General features: G+C 40.3%; 1 protein-coding gene and 2 long non-coding RNA genes across 12 annotated transcripts; 2 read left to right on the forward strand and 1 right to left on the reverse strand.

Annotated features, from left to right (window-relative positions):
* The first annotated feature begins 540 nt into the window (after positions 1-540).
* LOC145435068 (uncharacterized) lies at positions 541-2,245 on the forward strand. 2 transcript variants are annotated; one of them, XR_013913686.1, is made up of 2 exons: positions 541-902; positions 1,607-2,245. It is a non-coding gene; the product is annotated as an uncharacterized LOC145435068 (long non-coding RNA). The 2 variants fall into 2 exon arrangements; XR_013913685.1 differs by having other exon boundaries at positions 541-893.
* An 897-nt stretch (positions 2,246-3,142) lies between these two features.
* LOC145435054 (uncharacterized) lies at positions 3,143-14,515 on the forward strand. Of its 9 annotated transcripts, none has more exons than XR_013913675.1 (12): positions 3,143-3,843; positions 3,900-4,251; positions 5,365-5,516; positions 8,869-9,100; positions 9,157-9,476; positions 10,914-10,982; positions 11,209-11,359; positions 11,769-12,309; positions 12,450-12,607; positions 13,056-13,120; positions 14,240-14,304; positions 14,367-14,515. XR_013913675.1 is itself a non-coding variant. In XM_080312337.1 (12 exons), the coding sequence occupies exons 8-11, from the start codon at positions 11,801-11,803 to the stop codon at positions 14,265-14,267; spliced, it is 294 nt and encodes a 97-aa protein (XP_080168463.1). In that variant the 5' UTR covers positions 3,437-3,843; positions 3,900-4,251; positions 5,365-5,516; positions 8,869-9,100; positions 9,157-9,476; positions 10,914-10,982; positions 11,209-11,359; positions 11,769-11,800; the 3' UTR covers positions 14,268-14,304; positions 14,367-14,515. The 9 variants fall into 9 exon arrangements, 1 of the variants encoding a protein (XP_080168463.1); XR_013913676.1 differs by having other exon boundaries at positions 11,769-11,843; XR_013913673.1 differs by having other exon boundaries at positions 9,157-9,291; positions 9,357-9,476; positions 11,769-12,607.
* A 7,674-nt stretch (positions 14,516-22,189) lies between these two features.
* LOC145435088 (uncharacterized) lies at positions 22,190-22,681 on the reverse strand. The gene is made up of 2 exons (XR_013913706.1): positions 22,547-22,681; positions 22,190-22,451 (listed from the first exon to the last, which is right to left on the reverse strand). It is a non-coding gene; the product is annotated as an uncharacterized LOC145435088 (long non-coding RNA).
* Positions 22,682-22,882: the final 201 nt, after the last annotated feature.

The raw sequence follows: 22,882 nt of genomic DNA on the forward strand, positions 1-22,882 counted from the left end.
GGCGGTCCTACGTTTTAAAACATACCTCGCTCAGCTCTACCGGTAAATCTGATTACGTGAGCAGGGAGAGGATCAAAATTGATAGCAATATATATGTAATTCCCGATCATATTGCCTGATTCAATCATGATTTACTGAAATTTTTTCGAGCTTCGCGCGTCTAGGCGGCAAAAGCTGATTCACCAAACGGTCCCCCAATGCAGATGTGAAATAGCGTCAAAAAGCGGACAGCCAGAGGGGGGTCTGGGGGGCGAAGGCCCCCAGAAGTTAGGTTCATCACCCTATGGGGGGCCCACGGCCAACGTTTTGGGGGGGCCTGACGAAGTGCTGTTACGGCCCTGACACTATATATATATGTTGGGATTGCTAGAATTCTGATTGCTCTTCAATATTTTGAGAACTCATGAGACGTAATGAGTTCTCGCTAATTCATCAGTCGCTCCTCCAACAGGCGTGGGTGTGCACGACATAACCGTGAGCCTGAGCAATCGCATCTGACCTCGTTCGCAAGATATCGCGTCGCCGGCCTCGTAGGCTGGCTGTTATCTACCATCGTATAGAGGCAATACCGTTACTTGTATAATGATTAGCAATCACATCTGTAATAGGCCTCGTGCGCAAGACGTCGTGTCGCTGGCTCGAACTATCGCGTCGCCAGCCTCGCAGGCTTTGGCTGCTCTCTACTATCGTTTAGAGACAATGCCGTTAATTGCATAATAATTAGCGATGATTATGTCGTGATTGTTCGACAGTGACATTAGAAAACAGAACACCATCGTGTACTAAAACACTTGCTATTCATGTACTGCGAATGCAGGCTCTTACAAAATATGCTGCGTGTAATTCTATTAATTTTGGGAGCGGAAAACATTCCCGTACATGCCAAAAGACAGGTATGTTAGGTAGGTTGATATAAGTAGTATCGGAAATATTAGGTTGGAATTTTGAGTTACTTGCATTTCACTTGTAAACGAGCTGGCTCTTCCAAATCTGTATGGGCCTATGTGCGGTCTGGAAATCAAATTTTAGGCAATCTCGGGATTATGCATTTTCTAGTAAGTAGTTGTGGAGAGGGACTTTGTGTGGAATATGTTGTTTCCTTGATGTCGTAAGCTGTTAACTCCAGAATGAAGCCAGTAAAATTGCGTATAGCCTTGATTGTGATATAATTATCATGACTTTGCTATTTTTACCAGATATATGTTAGTGTGGTCCTGATAGGGTTGAAATAAAAACTGGTGTGGTCTGTTTGGTGGAATCGTAATCTTGTAATCGGTACTTTGTTGCATTTTGAGAAGATAATCAAGTATTGCTAAATTTCATGCTGGTGACGTCATATTTTGTGATACGATTGTTGATATACAATGTTCTTTCCAATTCTCTACTAGTTGCTGACGATTACCCCTGACGAGTGTCAGCCGAAAATATTCGGGTTCATTTCAATATGAATATACTATTTAATTGTATATTGAAGTTCTGTACCTCCAAGAAGCTCTTCTAAATTCAACACCTAACGATTTCCAGCACTGAAAAATATTGTGCTGCTTATAGGTATAGTGCTGCGCTTTTATCGTTATGTGATTATGAGCAGCTTTTTGACTAACAGATCGGAAGGATATTCCTTGATATTTACGAAAAAGAAGGCCGTAATGCTCCGGTGAGCTACAGGCCATTTGTGGAGGAACACGAGGAGGACTTGGATAAGTTGAGGTGAATCCCGTTTTGTGAATTGATATAGTGGTTTTCTAGGATGCTGTAATCTTTTTAGCTCGTCACGTTACGACGGCCAAACCATCACAAAACAAGTTGATTTCATTAACAATTGTTAGAGATTGTTAGGATTCTTTCATTCACTTGTCACCAAGAGTTTGTGTAGCCTATATTCTTAAGATGGTACTTTGTGCTCAAACCCTCTGCACCCATCGCATTGTGTGTCTTGTATATCGCATTGCAGGCTACATTGTTTGTGTGTGTGTTTTGGGCTGATGAAAATATAATCTGACCGTCATTGAATTGAATGCTCGCCGTGACCATTTGAATTTTCATGCCTGTGATGTCAAAGTTGGTGATACGACTGATGATATCCAAACTTCTGCGATGTATTCTGCCATTGGCAAATATTTGTAGGCAGATTTTATTGTTCGAAAAATTATTGAGATGACAGATTTCGCGTTGCCAGGAGAAGCGACCTAATTTGTCTGCCTTGGAAGCGTCTTTTATCAAACTTTTATCAAAATACGCAAATCTAGTTATTGCGCGGACCACCAGCCGCGCGAAATTTTTTTGAAGTTCATAGGTCAATAATATTGTCGCCTGACTATATTGCGGGCCTGCTGTATATCGCTGGGCTCGGTTTGCGAGGACTGGTCTACTCGGCGCCCGGACATATCGTTATCGAAAGTTTCGACCAACATGGCGTCAATCATTTTGTGCCTAGGTTTCATAGTCGACGGTTTTTCTGCGAGCGCAAACGCAAAGTCGCATGTGTTGAACGACTCTTTGTCTCGTAATCAGGAATATAGTAAGACTCAATCTGATACATTGAGCGTTCTTCGTTCATTTTCACAAAGGGGCAATACTAAATGCAAGAAATGGAGTGACAACCTGTTGCGCGAAGCTTGTGAAAATGTTTTACTTTTGATAAATGTATCGCAAATTATTCTGTTTTATGGTAGTGTACGAAGATCTACCAATATGTGACTGGCTCATGGATCAGCCATTGCGTCGGAACTGATATTTTAGTCATCACATATCAAATGTTGCGGCCAGACCAATCAAATTTTTCGTTGGCCTCACAAGATCACAATCTATGCAATCCATTTTTGATAATATTAAAAATTTCTGAAATTACCTTGTGGGCCGTTCAAAACCCCGCGAGTCACGGGTGGCCAGCCCTGATCTAAGGCACAGATTCCAAAAATATAAGTTGAAATTTGTTCAGGGTAATGGTACTAGCGGGGCCTGGTATCGAAAGGTGGATCAATGCTTGTTTCCAATCCCTATTCGCGCATAATGAAATATTTTCCTGACATTTCACTTCTCCGTCATAAACAAGAGGTGGTAACGAAGTACTTGTACTTTTTTAAGTACTTGAACTAGATTTGCCTACTAGCATTACTTATTAGGTGGGTATGATTCGATATCAGATATAACATCAGGTAAAATTGCAAGTCCAACCAAAATTTGATTAGACTGACCGCGAAGCTTGATGATGACTAAAGTATCATTTTCGGTGCATTGACGTAACCTTGGCCCAGAAGATCGCAGATCTTCGCATATGACCATAAAGCAGAATATTCCGCAGCAGATTTATTAGACTTGAAATTTTTCTTAAAACTTTGCATGATTTTTTGTCACATTTCTTGCATTTAGTATTGGAACCCCTCTTGAAAATTTTAAATACCCGTAATTTACAGAATTAAGTCCCAACTATACTCGCAATTAGAAAAAACGTGTCGTCCAACATGCGTCATCGATTGTGCGCTTGCAGCGAGATCGTCAGCGATCAAACATTTTCACAAAATGGCAGAAGCATGTTCACTGAAACAGTCGACATTGCTATGTCTAAAAGGCCAAATAATCCTGTTCTTGCCATGCGAGCTCATTGCTACAAGTAAATGGTATTTTTCAGACCACACTGACGAGGTTCGGCCGGTAATTCCTATCAGTCCGGTTACTTTCGAGGCAAATTCCACCATCGAACTGCCTGGTATCCAGACACTTCGGGACTCCCCTCGTGATGTGAGTCCACCCGGAGTTGCGGCGAATGGCTCGCCGAGAGGTGAACGTCTTATCCCGACTGGTCACACGGGAAAGACACTGCAGGATACCCGCCGACGAGATGTAAGTACTTGTCCAGTCCGCCCGTCTCCCGGTTTCACGAATGAAGTTTTTTGCAGCTACCACCTGGAAAAGGTGATAGACGAGAAGGAGCAAAAAATCGTGTTCCTGGCGAACAAGATCAACCAATTGAAGGCACGCCTGCCTGGTTGGGAATAAATGTCGGATTTGGGATTTTCGGTAAAGGGAAGGTGGTGGTGAAGGATTCATTTGAGGCCATTTTTTTCGCTAGTTTTTTTTTGAATCGTCAAAGTCCGAAAAAGTCTGGACGTCTGGGCCTGACGGCAGGCTGAGCAGCGGCCGAAGCGTGGGCGTTAGACTTATGAGGCTGCCGAGGAGGTGGCAGCCGGCAAGGCAAATTCCACCATCGAACTGCCTGGTATCCAGACACTTCGGGACTCCCCTCGTGATGTGAGTTTCTCAATGCAACTGCACTTTTTTACGCCAATATTGTTTAATAAGACTAATTAGTAGTGCTGGGAAAAATCGAGTACCTGAGTGGTTCGATTCTGAATCACGTATTATGCTTCTAGTCGACTATTACTCAATATGATCTGTACGTAGGCCACTCACTCACACACGACACATAAATAAACAGTAAACAATCTTCACACGAATACATATTTCTGGTTCAGTTCATACAGCCCATGGTTTTAGTTCACCTATTAACATTTTAAAGTAGGTGTTACTGCAGTATTCTGCAGTGTGTAGTAATTATCAGTAATTGATTAGGCGCCTCAAGTGTTGTTCTCTATATATGTTGATTGGGCGCCGCGTCTAGTTTATTCGGTTCTGTCGTTAGTACTATGTGTTAGCTACGTTGAGTTGGTACGCTGTCAGCTGTCATTTGTTTCCTATGTGGTCTCCAGTTACTGACATGTGTGTCTATTGTTTAGGCTTAACATTCCATAACCGCAGGCGACCACTATTTTAAAACCTAATTCCACGACAAACCTTATTTGCTGCATCTGGGACATTCATTTGTCACGTCGTTCATTCGAATACATCATTTCAACATTCATCGACGGATCAACGTTGGTCATTATCGGTCGTGGGAACTGAGTTCGATTAAAAGTGGTTTCAATAACGCCGTTAGCAGCTTTTGGACGCGAAAGTTGTGAAATGTTTCGCTGCTTCAATATCAATTTGAATCTAATTTGAAGAGTTTCTTTGCTTTAATTTCAATTTCAACCTAAATTGTAAAATGTTCCTATGTTCTGAAATGAATTCTAATCTAATTCATGGTTTTCCTGTAAATTCTGCAGGAGATCTCTAGGCCTATATTACGAAATGAGCCGAGCTTGCTGTGCGCACATTTCCTATTCTCATCCTCCAAGTTTTCACGAAATCAATAATTTCAATACTAATCTAGTTGGAATAAAAATGGCTCTGCTCTAATTTGGTAAAAAAATTCGCAGCTCTAATTTCAGTTCTAATCCAGTTTGGAAAAGCTGAAAATTCCCGAGTTTTTATAAAGTGTGCTTTCTTTGTCTTGCTTTTTTTCCAGTCTTGCTTTTTTTCCAGTGCGGTTATCACGAAAGGATATGCCTCGCCAGTGCTGGCGTCGGTCCACGTACACCATGATCTCCGTTCAAGTATGAATGAGAATGCGGACCGTGCACCAGCACAACCACTTGCAGAGTGGGTATCGAAGTTGCCCATGAAGAATAGCAGAGGTATAGTGCACACGGTCGGCAGCGATAGCGATGAAATTAGGGATACTTTGAACGACAAATTTGCCAATTCCAACACCAAGAGAACAGGAAAAAAGAGGAGTACGTCGCATAGAAAAGGTCGGCGCTTTAACTATATTTAAGGCTCGACAAAATCTAGGACCAGAACTGTAATTTCCCATGATACACCCCCCTGTATAGTCCGCACCCTGCACTCGCCGTGTAGGAATAGTTCATGCGTAAATGCCGATTACGCAAGCTTCTCGTGTTGATGAACTTGCTGGTTTGATAAGTTACCAGCGATTGCTGTGTTTAAGTTACCAGCGATTGCTGTGTTTTAGTATAAGTGGAAATCGATTATGGACGTTGAAGTCTGCTCGAAGCTATTTAATGTCATTCTGTTTTGCGATGCCGCTGTTGAACCATGACATGACGATCGCTAATCATCATACACTTAACGGCATTGTCTTTAAACCAGGGGTGTCGAACATACACCCAGCCAGATTATTTCATCTGCCCCGCTAAGCGATTCTGAGTAGATTGAAAATTACTTATGTTATCCAGCACATATCTGACAAATGTTGAGCTTTTTAGTAACAAATAATACTTCCAATAAATAGTCCTTAAAGACAGCACAGGTCGGGTATGTTTACAGGCCACATTATAACCACCCGACTGAGGTGTTGTGATTTCTAGTCACCATTAGGAGCAGGTCACTGACATTTACTCCGAGAAGTCTAAAAAGTGGGAATTTTTCAAATGACAAAAAGCGAAATGCTACTGTGAAACCCTGCTAATGAGCCTATATGCAGGATAGACTGAAAATATAGTAGAGGTGTCCAGCCTCGAGAGAAACCCGAATCTTGAAGCAAATTTCAACGTTCGCATTTATAGTTCAATCTTTTGCATTCCTCACAACCAGGGCTGTGGAGTCGGGAGTCAGAGTTTGGTTAATTTTCTTTATGGAGTCGGAGTTTGTGAAAATGACCGTGACTCCGACTTTAAGTGCGAAAACAATTGCTTTCAAAGGTATCTATAAATTTCTAATAATAACTATATTAGGAATTGTGTACCACCAATCACTGTTATTAGTAACGATACAGATCAGGGGTGGTCAAACCGTGCCCCGCAGGCCAAATGTGGTCCGCGAGGTTTTGTGTGGCCTGCGAGATAATTCTCGATATCAGATATAACATCAGGTAAAATTGCAAGGCCAACCAAAATTTGATTAGCCTGACCGCGAAGTTTGATGATGACTAAAGTATCATTTTCGGCGCATTGGCGTAACCTTGGCCCAGCCTGATTCATCGCAGATCTTCGCATATAACCATTAAGTAGAATATTCCGTAGCAGATTTATTAGACTTGAAATTTTTCTTAGCAGTTCGCATGATTTTTCGTCACATTTCTTGCATTTAGTATTGGAACCCCTCTTGAAAATTATAAATACGCGTAATTTACAGAATTGAGTCCAACTATACTCGCAATTAGGAATAATGTGTCATCCAACATGCGTCGTCGCTTGTGCGCTTGCAGCGAGATTGTCAGCGATGAAACATTTTCACAAAATGGCAGAAGCATGTTCACTGAAACCGTCGACATTGCTATGTCTAAAAGGCCAAATAATCCTGTTCTTGCCAAACGAGCCTATTGCTATACAGAGGCGACCCCCAATATATGCAAGCAATATATTTATTGATCGAATTCCTTCATTACCTTTCACAAAATTTCGTGCTTCACCGGACTAGGGCATGACTGCGTATGCGCACTGTACAGTTGCACACGGAATTTTCATGACATATCTGTTTTCAATTTTAAAGCATAGACAATACAGGTCTTGTTTTCAATGTTACCTAATATCGGACGACTGAAATAAGGTTATCAACATTTTGCATTATTGCAATTTGGGGAATTATGCCATGATATTGTGACAGCAAATATACTGTCTGGTTGTAAAATTGATGTAAATATAACCGAACGCTCCTTCCCACTTGACAAAAGTATAAATATTTATATTTGTGGTATAGCTTAACTGCCCGGGTAAAACAAATGATTAAGACTGCAACACCTAGTCCTTTAATACTTGTCGAAGTGCATGTAGTTAGACTAGACATATGCTATTTGACTACCTAAATTTTGTTCATGACCAATGCCTATTAGTAGTGGGAGTGTGTGTGCTTGTAATCAGTACAGTGTGCAATGAGAAAATCAGTAAGATGCATCTCTGTATTAGTTGGGATTGAAGGAATTTTGGTGTGGCCCGCGAGCAATCTGAAGTTTTGAATCCTGCCCGTGATGTCAGTTGAGTTTGACATCCCTGCTCTAAACAATTTCGGATGTGAGTCGAAGCGTGCGATGCCCAAGTCGCGATAGTTCGGGCCAGCAACCATATCTTGCGCACCAGGCCTGTTGTAGATGGGATTGTTCAAGCCTGTTGTTGACGCGATAAATCAGGTCAGCGAGGATTGCACGATTGTTCAGCAATCATTTGCCTAGTTTCGTATGGTGAGCAAACATAGCAGGAGATCGCGTGCTGTTGTGCAGTGCAGACGAATCTCATTAGGTCGAAAATTTTTTAAATTGTTTACAAAGTCAAATATTTTTGTACAAACTGCATTTCGTTCGTGTTGCAGCGTTTGGCACTTTGGCATTAGACATTTTACACCTTGTAGTCTGCTTTATTGGCCTACTGTTCAGTTCATTTCAATATGAATATACTATTCAATGGTATATTGAAGATATGTACCTCTAAGACGCTCTTCAAATAAATAAGTTGACATGGCGTGATGATCAACGCACCTAAGACGAGTAAAATTGTTAGTTGGTCTGAAGTTTTTACAGTCTCTCGTCGATATCTCAAATCTGATTCCGAAACTTGACATTGTAATGGACCTTTGGTTCTTATAGCACAGCATTACTCAGCGCATGGGTGACTTGTGAGATGTTAACGATACTCAGATATTTGGATTGAGGTCAAGAACAGTGGTTCCCAATCTTTTTTGGTGTCGCAGTCACATTTTAAATTTCAGAGTACGTCTGGAGCCTCACGAGTTCCCCCAATAATTATTACAATGAAAATTACAAAGCATGAAACCACGTACCAACGAATAGCAACACTAAGAAGAAAACGATACAAAAATCAATTTAATGGCCAACTTGACATTGGCTTTGAGCATCAAGCAGTGTGGCAAACAGAGGCGAAATTGCAGAGAACGTAGTATGCAATAGCTGCTTGAGGTGGTCATCGGTCAGTCGGTTGTGATATTGATTTTTGAATCTGACTATTTTGCTAATAACTGTTTCGCGTACATTTGAAATCACTGATAATTGCGAATGCAATTAATGGTATTTTTCAGACCACACTGACGAGGCTCGGCCGGTAATTCCTATCGGCACGCTTACTTATGAGGCTGCCGAGGAGATGGCAGCCGGTGAGGCACTATCGAACTGCCTGGTATCCAGACACTTCGGGACTCTCCTCGTGATGTGAGTCCACCCGGAGTCGCGGCGAATGGCTCTCCGAGACGTGGACGTCCTATCCTGACTGGTCACACGGGAAAGACACGGCAGGATACCCGCTGAGGAGATGTAACTACTTGACCAGTCCGCCCGTCTCTCGGTATCGCGAATGAAGTCTTTTGCAGCTAACACCTGGAAAAGGTGATAGAGAAGGAGCAAAAAATCGTGTTCCTGGCAAACAAGATCAATCAATCAAAGGCACGCCTGCCTGGTTGGGAATAAATATCGGATTTGGGATTTTCGGTAAAGGGAAGGTGGTGGTGAGGGATTCATTTGGGGACATTTTTTTCGCAAGTTTTTTTTTAATCGTCAAAGTCCAAAAAAGTCGGCAGGCTGAACGGCGGCCGAAGCGTGGGCATGAGAGTTATGAGGCTGCCATCTCGGTCAGGCAAATTCCACCATCGAACTGCCTGGTATCCAGACACTTCGTGACTCCCCTCGTGATGTGAGTTTCTCAATGCAACTGCGCTTCTTTTACGCCAATATTGTTTAATAAGACTAATTAGTAGTGCTGGGCAAAATCGAGTACCTGAGTGGTTCGATTCTGAATCACGTATTATGCTTCTAGTCGAGTATTACTCAATATGACTTCATAACAGAATGTAATATGTCAAAGTTCAAATATGTACCTTTTATGCCACCGCAAAGAATGTAATGCCTCTTATCTACCACATTAAAGATACTTTGATATTTTTTCGACCATACCGATCTCATAGTACACTTTACGACAATATTGTGGGATAATCATGACTTCAGAAATGTGTTATTTCCAGTATTTGTACTCAAGACTTCAAGGCTTCCACAAAGAGTATCGAAACATTCATTCTCTTTAATAAATTAAATTTTAGTGCTGACGAGCGTATAATATCAGTACTCGAAAAAATCTTCTACTACTCTACTCGAATTATTAAAATTAATCCTCGATTCAGATTCGAATACTTGAATCATTATGCCCAGCCCTACTAATTAGAACAAAATACCGACTAGGGTTTCCTCTGGAGGCCGAGCAGCCGGCAAGTCATAAGTGAAATAGGATTGTGATCACAGATATTTAAACTACGGTACATTTGTGTCATAATTATATTCTTCGTGTAACCTGCATTACATCCAAATAATAGTATCTACGAAAACCAACTATCTCGTGACAGGCCATTGATTGCGCATCAAATCCGATCGTGATAACTCTTTACGACCCTATGGGAAACAATACAAGCCAACAATTGAAATGAGATTCAGGTTTGTTTCACTTATTGCAGACCCATTTATTGCAGTAGTGTATAAAAAATTGATTGATGTATTCCACGAGTATGACTATGCTATATTTTTCCATAGCAATCATATTTATGTTTTGTTGCTACGAATTTCAATTTATGGCAATGATGAGTGAACACAGACCTACGTAAAGAGTACATATCTACGGAAACGTTGATGTATTTGTATATGTTACATGTATTACACCAGAAAATAACATGCTCATTAAGTGTTGATTTTTTCATACTGCCAGCATCATGCATATAGTGGTCCGCAATTGAAGTGCAATACATTTCAACGAAAGATGTTATAATGAAGTCCGAGTCATTGCAACAATTTGTTGGCCGTTAGCTAACTTCAAGATCACTGTTGGTGTGAGAGTATAGTTCTGAAAATATGGCCCGAGAATGTATTGGCTAGAACAGAGATTTGTATGTGGATATTATAAATTAGGACAAATCTATTAACAAGCCTGTATTTGTGTACAAGTTGTTGCCTTTCAGACATTAGCACAACACTGATACTGTCCTATGACAATTTCCTCTACAATGTCCAAAAATACAGATTTGGTGCATTCTGTTCGTTTCAAATACTACATCTAGATTTTTGAATCGTATCATTTTCATCACAGAACGTCGTTCTGGCAAAAGGCGAAAGAAGAGGAAACGTGAGGTTGTTTATATGTCGGAGTCGACATCAGGTATGTCGGTCTTTCTGAGGTCACAAAATTAACGTCCTAATTCGCGGTCAGGTTAATCAAATTGATGGGTGGCCTTGCGAATTCACAATAAATTACATGGGTAATAATTTTTTGAAAACTATAACTAATTTCGAGAGTTGCCTCGCTGGCCACGGGTTGGCCGCCCCTGGTTTCCCATGTTCCAATTTGTTTTCGCGTTTCAGTGGGAATTTCGTTGTCATTACAGAATTGTAACGTTCCAGTATGACAAGCTTGTGATTGGAAAGAAAACGTACCTGCCGACGTACTGATGGTGCAACTGTGCCGATTTTTGCTTATTTAGCGAAGTGCTCGAACTTAGGTGCCCCTTTACCGAGGATGGTTCGGAAAACGAACACGTATGTATCAGTTTCGAGATAACTCAAGTCATGACTTGGACTCGAGTCAACTTTTTTGTATGACTGACTTGACTCGAGTCACTTTGCAAAAATGACATGACTCGACTTGACTCGGCCCTTCAGAAATGTGGAGTCATATGAGTCATATTTATGAGTCATAGCAGAGATGAGCACGAGCATGGATTAGGTTTTGACAAAACCGTATTTGGGTAATTTTGCCAGATTAGGATTACGATTAGATATGACTGGTTAATGGTGACAAAGTTCTTGTCGTGCATCGATTTTACAGAGTTTTCACTGTTAATATTTCACATACTTTATTTACACTCATTAGGCGTTTTATTCCCTTTCACAGAATTATTTAGTTGGAATAGTGTATTCATATTGAAATGAACCCTAATATTTTCAGGGGTTCACATCACAAAATATGACGTCACCAGCATGAAAGAAGGAATAAGAGAGCGTTCAATGCATTATTTTTTAGGTGGTACATGAACTACTTTTGTCGGCACAGCCTTGACCGGTGTATTTTGATGAAAGGCACACAACTGAAAGTGAACGGCCCCTCCCAACTACACGAAATCTGTCGTCTCGATAATTTTTCGCACAAACAGGATTATCTAACAAATGTTATGTTTGCTGATTGCAGAATTTATTGCTAGAGATTGGCTGAGATTTGCAATATTATCCCTGTACGACTTTTTACTTTACTAAAAACAAATTGCAAACGTAATTAGTTCATCCAGAATACTGTTCAGGTAGCTGTTGAAAATTCCACAATTCACAATTCAACTTCAGCAAGTACTGCAAGTAGCCAAGATCTACTTGAGTACCTCAAAAAAGTATAAATATTCAACTTACATAATATATTCAACTTACATAATATCTCAAAAGCGTGACGTGATAGAGCAAAGAGAACGTCAGATTTGTATTCAGCGTCCCCAAATTAGGTATGTTTGTCCCAAAGAAGTCCTGGCGCGCAAAAGACCAGTGTTACAATAGAATCAGATCAGCGGCGTTCCGCTCAAATTAGGCAACTAGACTTCTCTAGTTGCCCAAGGCTCGCCCTAATGACGATGCTTTCTTTCAGCCAACAAACGCACTGGGGCTTGTGAATTGCACGTCAACTTCAAGGTGCCTGTCTGTCACGTGCTCAAGGATTTACGGATTCAGTACAAGGTGTCAAACAAAGTTGTCATATTTGGAAAAACACTTGAAAAAAACTGGGGCTGGATTCTAGGAAAGCTGGTGAGGGTAGCCGCATAATAGGCACATATATATTTGAAATTTCCACATCCGTTTTGCTTTGACCTCATAAATAATGATACTTGAGAATACTCGACTCGAAGTCCGACACTCTAGATTTTGCTTTCACTACTGATTATGCATTCTCCATCCTGCTATTACAAACGTAACAAACCTATGACTCACTATAAGCAGTATGCGACACCTCGGGTCAAGTCTACTATTACTACCTCAACTACTGAGAGATTTGCAATGCTTAGTACTGCGACCAACTACTAATAGATTTGCAATGCTTGGTATTGCGACCAACTCTACCAATGTCAGGCAATCGTCACTGGTAAAAAAAGCTATCACATCGTCCACTAGTAAAATTATGCATTACATTTCATCCCATACCAAAAGATCGTCGTGCAATTTTATGTCATGGTAACCTCGTCCTTTTTCTGGATAGAATTCAAACGACGATGTCAGACATTGGCAACCTGTGTCAGCGGAGATGTCGCATGCAAGTGCAAGGTTTGTGTGTTTGATGAATTTTATTTTCTAGACATAACCATGATGGGCATGCGTTTAGCTTGATGGCTGCATTCAAAATGGGAGTTTCTCTGTGGGCAGCACTATGGCAAAGACATCCATACCCATTTTAATTTGAGGCCATGTCATATAACTGTTGAGTTGAGAAATTTAGCTATGGACGGGTAAACAAAAGGGAGCAATGGCAAGCTATTATCAATATCCAGAGTTGGATCAATTACATTGATTTAGTTCGATTACAATTACTCCCTTACATGTGTCAATTACATTACAATTACAATTACTTAGTGCCAAAAATATCAAATTACAAATACTGTCGAACATCTGATTGAATAGGTAGAGAGAGAAATATATTTAGCCGCTGCTTGTCGGTTCATTTCCTTTTCGTGGTCGTAAAATTCGGTGCGTAAAGTAATTTATTTAAAAATTATCTCACCATCACTTAAACGTGGCTATTTCAATAAAGTGGACTAATATCCAGCTAATCCGTGTCTTATCTTTTTTCCTCTACTGGCGATTGTCTTCATCCAAACTCCACCATAGGCCCTTGTCAAGATCAAAACAAGTTGAAAAGACGGCCCTGCCTCTTCAGGCATACCTGGAACACTATTTTTGGTCATGACAGTTTGATGAAATGGGTCACCGTAAATACTATTATTTCAAAAATGACCGAAATTTCAATTTGACTGACCTCGGCTTCTACTGGTTGGAATTGATGCAAATTTGGTGTGGAAAGTTTTTTTAGGTAACCTGACGATTTGACAACCAAGCCGATGAAATTTGAAAAAAAGTGATTTTCAAACATCCTTAATTCCCAAGGAACAGCTCTTGGTTTCAAATAGATTAGTAAAACTTTGCAACGGCGATGTCAGAGTTTCGCAAGCTGAACATGTATTAGCGGAGATGCCGCATGCGAGTGCAAGGCCTGTGTGTTTGATGAAAACCACCGCACGTTACTAGTAGTTGGTACCCGCGTATGACTATGCGCACCAGCGACAGCAAATCGCGCGATCATGAGAATTTAATTTACAAGTAGCTTTTAACGTGATCGACCGGATCATAGCTTTTATAGTGATCATTAATGACGTTATTTTTTAACAGATCGTCTTCGGAGGACGATCTGCAGTAGTTAAGTGAACGCCGATAGAACGGGTGGTAGAACGATGGTGAGTCATGCGTGTCGGTTCAAACTAACATGAAAAGGGTAAACAAAATTGATGATTTGCAGACACGGAACGGACCATGATTCCGAACTTGACCCGAAAGTCAAATGCATCAAGCTCCGCAATTACGCTGAAGCAGCGTCACCGTGACGTTACATCATACCGTTTTTTAGTTCTGTTATTGTTACTTGTTGAAAATGGTAAAAAACTGCAACGCGGTGACTAATCGATATCGGAGGGGGCTAAGAATGCGATTACTATACCCGTAATTAGTGCGAAGTTAGCCAAGGCATAATTAGCGGCACGCACGTCAGTCAGATACCAGACACTATGCCAACAGACCAGTGTATATATAACTAAAGAAATAGACAGAATTGCGGATCCGTGTTGGCGGTTCTCCTGCTTTTTGGGCTCGCTTCATTTTGTGCGTACACATTGGGGTTCGACCTGGCCGTTTCTATTCATTTATTGCAATGACCTGCACGTTTCTGTTCATTTATTGGAATAAGAGACACTGTTTCGTGTGTTGCAATATTAGTAGTCCCAAGGGTCGTTTTTCAGTATGCAGATATAACATGAAAGCGACGAAAAGTGAATGTTGCATGTGTCGGTAGACGAGGTCGATAACTCGATATGTCAGATTGTGGTCCGGTAATTTCGAAGGCACAACAGTAGCCTATTGCAACCGTCATCTTATCTGATCGTGTGCAAATTTCAATTTTAGGCTAGTAATGACAATCAACAAAATGAGTTTTCTTGACACTATCTAGTAATTGGGTAGATTTATTCTTTCGCAGCGGGATTTATTGTCTTCTCAGAAACACGAGTCTTCGATTTGATATGAACAAGTGCCATCCAGCAAAACTCTTCCGACGACGGCTATGGTGCGAGTTTTTGATGAACTATCTATGGTGCGAGTTTTTGATGAACACATCAAGTTCATCCTAGTAATTTTTCTGTCTACCATCACATCTTGAAGTTATTTAGTTAGTGGTAACACCGGAGAAAATATAATCCGTGGCGAGTTTTCAGTTAGTTCATCGAAACAACAGACAAAGTTCATCGAGACAAATTAGGAAAAATCAATCCGGAATAATTAGCTTTTCGAACGACTGTTTGCTAATCTGATGGGACTGACGACTGCAAATCCAGAATTTTGCAAACATTTTGAAGTCGGTCATGTCTAATTAGGAATATGTTTGCAGTGGCAGCAATGTTCCCTCTATAATTTTTGACGAGTCTGCTCATACTCACCAACTCACTGCGCAAATATTGTTATTGAAATAATCTATCATGAAACCTGTGTTTATTGCATAACTGAGTTTTCGTTGAACTCTTATTTTCGACCCATAAAGTTATATGTTGATGCATCTATTTTTAGACGGTAGCAGTTATCATTATCTACCACTCTTTTTTTTAAGATTGTGATTAGTTGCTCCGTACCTAATTTAGCTCCCTGCGTTATCTATCTTTATTCATCTGTCCTCGTACTTGATCGGTCAATGCATTTTGCGATAGCACACTGCTCTTTGGTAAAACGTAAAAGTTTGCAAACAACAAAAATTGTATCGCTGGTATTTTATATAGAAACAACAAAATTGTATCGCTGGTATATTATATAGAAGAGAATTGTTCACTCTGGTAGGGGGATGTGGTACCGATGAGACACTGGGACCGAATATACTTGATATATTATCTATCATAATCCCATTACAGTACGCGAATTTGTCCACAATGGCATGCTGGCAGAATCGTTCCTCACATGCAAAAAACTCTCTACCTGCGTGAGTTATGGGGTCTGTGACAAATTATTCACGTTTTAGGGGGTGCAAAGTAAATTTGGATCGACATATGCATTTTTCTATATCACCTTTCAGATGAACTATATCTCGCAATAATTTTTGATGTGAATTATAGGGCTTGTATCAGGGTACATAATGGCACATATTTTTTTTAATCAATACCATCATCGAGTGGGCAAGCATACATGCCTCCGGCCGAGCCATTCATACCGACCTACCCTTTCCAAGCTGTTAGTGCTGATTATTGCACCGCCGCAGGCCACCACTATTTAGTCGTTGTTGACCGCTTCAGCAACTGGCCAGAGATATTACTGCTATCATCGTAGCACGATTTTCATATAAACGGAAATAAAAAATGATTCACCATGAACATTAAAATACAAAATGGTATAAATCTAGAATAGTAGGACTATCATAAGTAGTTTACCGACTAAGATATAGCTTAATAAACTAGCACTGTCATTTTAAGTCAACAGAAATCACATCCACATCGATAAAAAAAAGTCATGTATGAATTGCGCTGATGAGTACCGCGTCTACATCTTTTTCAAATTTCAATTAAAATCATGCAGGACCGTTTTTCCAGCATCATTCTGATTCTAATATACTCATCTAATTATATACATGAAGATAAAAGTAAATCGGGACATTTTCAGGCCCGACACGATAGCTACCTGTCACTCTGAAATTGACCTATCAATACGCGTAAATTGCGATTACCAGCCGCGCCTATGTACAATTTTCAAAGTTCATTAAGCAACACCCCGGACAGTTTCCCGAGGACCAATCTGGTTTTAATATACTCCAATGATCATAAACGCTGATATAAACGTAAATTAGGACATTTTAAAGTCCGACACGATGTCCAACTATCACTTTGAAGTGGGCCTATCAGACGCGTTAATTGCGATTATCAGCCGCGCCTATGTACCATTTTCAAAGTTCATTAAGCAACACCCCGGACAGTTTCCCGAGGACCAATCTGGTTTTAATATACTCCAATGATCATAAACGCCGATATAAAAGTACATTCAAACAATTCTAGGTCCGACACGATGTCCAACTATCACTTTGAAGTGGGCCTATCGATACGCATAAATTGCGATTATCAGCCGCGTCTATGTACAATTTTCAAAGTTCATTAAGCAACACCCCGGACAGTTTCCCGAAGACCAATCTGGTTTTAATATACTCCAATGATCATAAACGCTGATAAAAAAGTAAATTCAAACAATTCTAGGTCCGACACGATGTCCAACTATCACTTTGAAGTAGGCCTATCGATACGGGTAAATTGCGATTATCAGCCGCGTCTATGTACAATTTTCAAAGTTCATTAAGCAACACTCCGGACAGTTTCCCGAAGACCAATCTGGTTTTAATATACTCCAATGATCATAAACGCTGATATAAAAGTAAATCCAAACAATTCTAGGTCCGACACGATGTCCAACCATCACTTTGAAGTGGGCCTATCAGACGCGTTAATTGCGATTATCAGCTGCGCCCATGTACAATTTTCAAAGTTCATTAAGCAACACCCCGGACAGTTTCCCGAGGACCAATCTGGTTTAAATATACTCCAATGATCATAAACGCTGATATAAAAGTAAATCCAAACAATTCTAGGTCCGACACGATGTCCAACCATCACTTTGAAGTGGGCCTATCAGACGCGTTAATTGCGATTATCAGCCGCGCCTATGTACCATTTTCAAAGTTCATTAAGCAACACCCCGGACAGTTTCCCGAGGACGAATATGGTTTTAGTATACTCCAATGATCATAAACGTTGATATAAAAGTAAATTCAAACAATTCTAGGTCCGACACGATGTCCAACTATCACTTTGAAGTGGGCCTATCAATACGCATAAATTGCGATTATCAGCCGCGCATATGTACCATTTTCATAGTTCATTAAGCAACACCCCGGACAGTTTCCCGAAGACCAATCTGGTTTTAATATACTCCAATGATCATAAACGCTGATATAAAAGTAAATTAGGACATTTTAAAGTCCGACACGATGTCCAACTATCCCTTTGAAGTGGGCCTATCAGACGCGTTAATTGCGATTATCAGCCGCGCCTATGTACCATTTTCAAAGTTCATTAAGCAACACCCCGGACAGTTTCCCGAGGACGAATATGGTTTTAGTATACTCCAATGATCATAAACGTTGATATAAAAGTAAATTCAAACAATTCTAGGTCCGACACGATGTCCAACTATCACTTTGAAGTGGGCCTATCAATACGCATAAATTGCGATTATCAGCCGCGCATATGTACCATTTTCATAGTTCATTAAGCAACACCCCGGACAGTTTCCCGAAGACCAATCTGGTTTTAATATACTCCAATGATCATAAACGCTGATATAAAAGTAAATTAGGACATTTTAAAGTCCGACACGATGTCCAACTATCCCTTTGAAGTGGGCCTATCAGACGCGTTAATTGCGATTATCAGCCGCGCCTATGTACCATTTTCAAAGTTCATTAAGCAACACCCCGGACAGTTTCCCGAGGACGAATATGGTTTTAGTATACTCCAATGATCATAAACGTTGATATAAAAGTAAATTTAAACAATTCTAGGTCCGACATGATGTCCAACTATCACTTTGAAGTGGGCCTATCAATACGCATAAATTGCGATTATCAGCCGCGCATATGTACCATTTTCAAAGTTCATTAACCAACACCCCGGACAGTTTTCCGAAGACCAATCTGGTTTTAATATACTCCAACGATCATAAACGCTGATATAAAAGTAAATTCAAACAATTCTAGGTCCGACACGATGTCCAACTATCACTTTGAAGTGGGCCTATCAGACGCGTAAATTGCGATTATCAGCCGCGTCTATGTACAATTTTCAAAGTTCATTAGGCAACACCCCGGACAGTTTCCCGAGGACCAATCTGGTTTTCATATACTCCAATGATCATAAACGTTGATATAAAAGTAAATTAGGACATTTTTAGGTCCGACACGATGTCCAACAAACCAAACATTGATTTGATGATGGCGTACACGTGACAGAAACATTGATCTTAATTTATAAGCTGGTCGTCCTCTATTTCAAAATTAGGGGTTAAAGTCTGGTGTTCCGATTCTTAAAATCGGGTGAAAATTTGAGCCTGTGAGCAGCGATCCGTTCATAGATTAGCATATTGTACTTAGGGTTCATAACTCCAGGGAAAACAATCATGACAGCATATTAACCATGTTACCTTTAGGCTAATTCAATTTTGATTGCGGTAAAATAACTATTTATGATCCCATGGGCCATGAAGAAAAATATGAAGAAAATATTATGAAAAACTGCAGGTTAGTTGACGTATTGTACGTATTGACGTATAAAATAAAGGTAATCATGAAATATGGTCATTTGGTGTACATTTAATGTACAATATAAATTTACCATACTATTTTCGTTTTATCAGGAACTTTCTTAACCTCTACACTGCACATCGCCATTCTTTGCAAAAGAACATTTATCACCACGAGCAACAACAGGATGGATTCAATTGTGGAGTATTGGTGTTAAAAGTAATCTAATGATATGCAGTGTACAACGAAATCTATGTAATTCCATTTAGGCATGAGGAATGTCAAGCACCTGCTTCCGAGAACTGATTTCCGTCGGAATCGGTTCTTTAAATTTTGTGTTTTCTTTATTAAAACCAGTTTGTTTGCTTTGCCTGAATTCTACTGTGTATATATGATCGAAGGATTGTGAATTGTCCGGGGGGTTGCTTTGTTGTTTGCATGTTTACTTTTATATCAACGTTTATTATCATTGGAGTATATTAAAACCAGATTGGTCCTCGGGAAACTGTCCGGGGTGTTGCTTAATGAACTTTGTAAATTGTACACAGACGCAGCTGATAATCGCAATTTACGCGTCTGATAGGCCCACTTCAAAGTGATAGTTGGACATCGTGTCGGACCTAGAATTGTTTGAATTTACTTTTATATCAGTGTTTATGATCATTGGAGTATATTAAAACCAGATTGGTCTTCGGGAAACTGTCCGGGGTGTTGCTTAATGAACTTTGAAAATTGTACATAGGCGCAGCTGATAATCGCAATTAACGCGTCTGATAGGCCCACTTCAAAGTGATAGTTGGACATCGTGTCGGACCTAGAATTGTTCTAATTTACTTTTATATCAACGTTTATGATCATTGGAGTATATTAAAACCAGATTGGTCCTCGGGAAACTGTCCGGGGTGTTGCTTAATGAACTTTGAAAATTGTACATAGGCGCAGCTGATAATCGCAATTAACGCGTCTGATAGGCCCACTTCAAAGTGATAGCTGGACATCGTGTCGGACTTTAAAATGTCCTAATTTACGTTTATATCAACGTTTATGATCATTGGAGTATATGAAAACCAGATTGGTCCTCGGGAAACTGTCCGGGGTGTTGCTTAATGAACTTTAAAAATTGTACATAGACGCGGCTGATAATCGCAATTTACGCGTCTGATAGGCCCACTTCAAAGTGATAGTCGGACATCGTGTCGGACCTAGAATTGTTCTAATTTACTTTTATATCAACGTTTATGATCATTGAAGTATATTAAAACCAGATTGGTCCTCGGGAAACTGTCCGGCGTGTTGCTTAATGAACTTTGAAAATTGTACATAGACGCGGCTGATAATCGCAATTTACGCGTCTGATAGGCCCACTTCAAAGTGATAGTTGGACATCGTGTCGGACCTAGAATTGTTTGAATTTACTTTTATATCAGCGTTTATGATCATTGGAGTATATTAAAACCAGATTGGTCTTCGGGAAACTGTCCGGGGTGTTGCTTAATGAACTTTGAAAATTGTACAATGTACATAGACGCGGCTGATAATCGCAATTTACGCGTCTGATAGGCCCACTTCAAAGTGATAGTTGGACATCGTGTCGGACCTAAAAATGTTCTAATTTACATTTATATCAACGTTCATGATCATTGGAGTATATTAAAACCAAATTGGTCCTCGGGAAACTGTCCGGGGTATTGCTAAATGAACTTTGAAAATGGTACATGGGCGCGGCTGGTATTCGCAATTTACGCGTATTGATAGGCCAACTGCAAAGTGATAGTTGGACATCGTGTCGGACCTAAGAATGTCCTACTATACTTTTATCCTAAAGTATATAATTAGATGAGTATATTAGAATCAGAGTGGTCCTGGGAAAACGGTCCTGGATGATTTAATTGAAATTTGAAAACGATGTAGACGCGCTACTCATCAGCGCAATTTATACATGACTTTTTTCGTTCATCTATGTGGATGTGATTTCTGTTGACTTAAAACGACAGTGCTAGTTTATTCAGCTATATCTTAGTCGAGAAACTACTTATAATAGTCCTACTATTCTAGATTTATCACATTTTGTATTTTATGTTCATGGTGACTCATTTTTTATTTCCGTTTATATGAAAATCGTGCTACGATGATAGCAGTGAGATATTCCATGTAAAGCACCGTGGACAAACGTCTGGAGCCCTCGGACTCCAAGATCCACTACGAAGTTACTTCGGCACGTTTGGAGTGACTGATGAACTTAGCAGTGACGGGGGACCCGAATTTGCTGCGCACAGCATTCGGGAGTTTTTTCGAAAATGGGGGGTGCGCCACAGGCTGTCGTCGGCTTACCACTCCAGGTCAAACGGCCGCGCGGAGGCCGCGGTGAAATCGATGAAACGACTTCTTCTTGGCAACATTTCACAGGACGGCAGCATCCGGACCGATGCAATTACTCGGGCAGTGCTACAGTTTCGCAATTGCCCCGACCCCGCGAACGGACTCTCCCCTGCAGAAATAGCATTTGGCAGGACTTTGAAAGATGCGTTGCTGATATGGATATGGATATGGATATGGATGCGTTGCTGATATGGATATGGATCCAGAGATATCAAAGAAGCTGAAAGAAATAACCAAACAACTTGCAACTAAAATCGACAACAGCGAAAACCGTTTACTCAAAAAACTTGAACAGGAACTAAACCTCTGGTGGAGAAAAGCGTGGAAAACCATCTTGATTCTGCTATCTCCAAAAATCAAGACACCAATGCCATCAGTTTGCTCCATGATAAGATGGATCATATAATTCATCAAAATAAAGAAACAGAAAATAGTCTATACGAAATAAAAGGATTTCAGGACACTTTGAAATCCAAACTGGAAGCCCAGGACGCTAGGCTGAAAGAATTGGAATCAAAAGTTGAAGCAATCACTCTGGACAATCAGAATATGAGAGCAACAGCAATCGCCAAATGATCGACCAACTCGAACAGAATCAGCGGAACGATTCCTTGGTGATCAGTGGATTACCTGAAAAAGAAAACGAAAATTTGGAAAAAGAAATAATTGATATTGGGGGAAGGATTGGACTGGATATCCAACCCAGTGACCTTGAGTGCTCTTACCGACTCAAACAATCGTCGAAAACTGCAGACAAACAAGCTCCATTGGCTCTCATAAAGTTCAGAAACTCCAAAATCAGATCACAACTCCTGCGAAAAAGAAAAGAACTTCGGAGCATCCACGATAACTTGCCTGGCTTTGAGAATCTCTACATCAGGGGTGTCAAACATCCGGCCCGCGAAGCAATTACGTGTAGATTAAACAATGCGTGTATTATTTACCACATTTCTAAAAAAAGTTGAGATTTTTAGTACAAATTAAAACCACCCAACAGCGGTGTAGTGGTTTCTTGTCACCATTATAGGAGCACGTCGCTGACATTGACACCCAATTGCAAA

This window comes from Botryllus schlosseri, chromosome 3 (genome assembly GCF_051294905.1).
Source record: "Botryllus schlosseri isolate E-star chromosome 3, Bs_hap1, whole genome shotgun sequence".
Classification (NCBI taxonomy): Eukaryota; Metazoa; Chordata; class Ascidiacea; order Stolidobranchia; family Styelidae; genus Botryllus; species Botryllus schlosseri.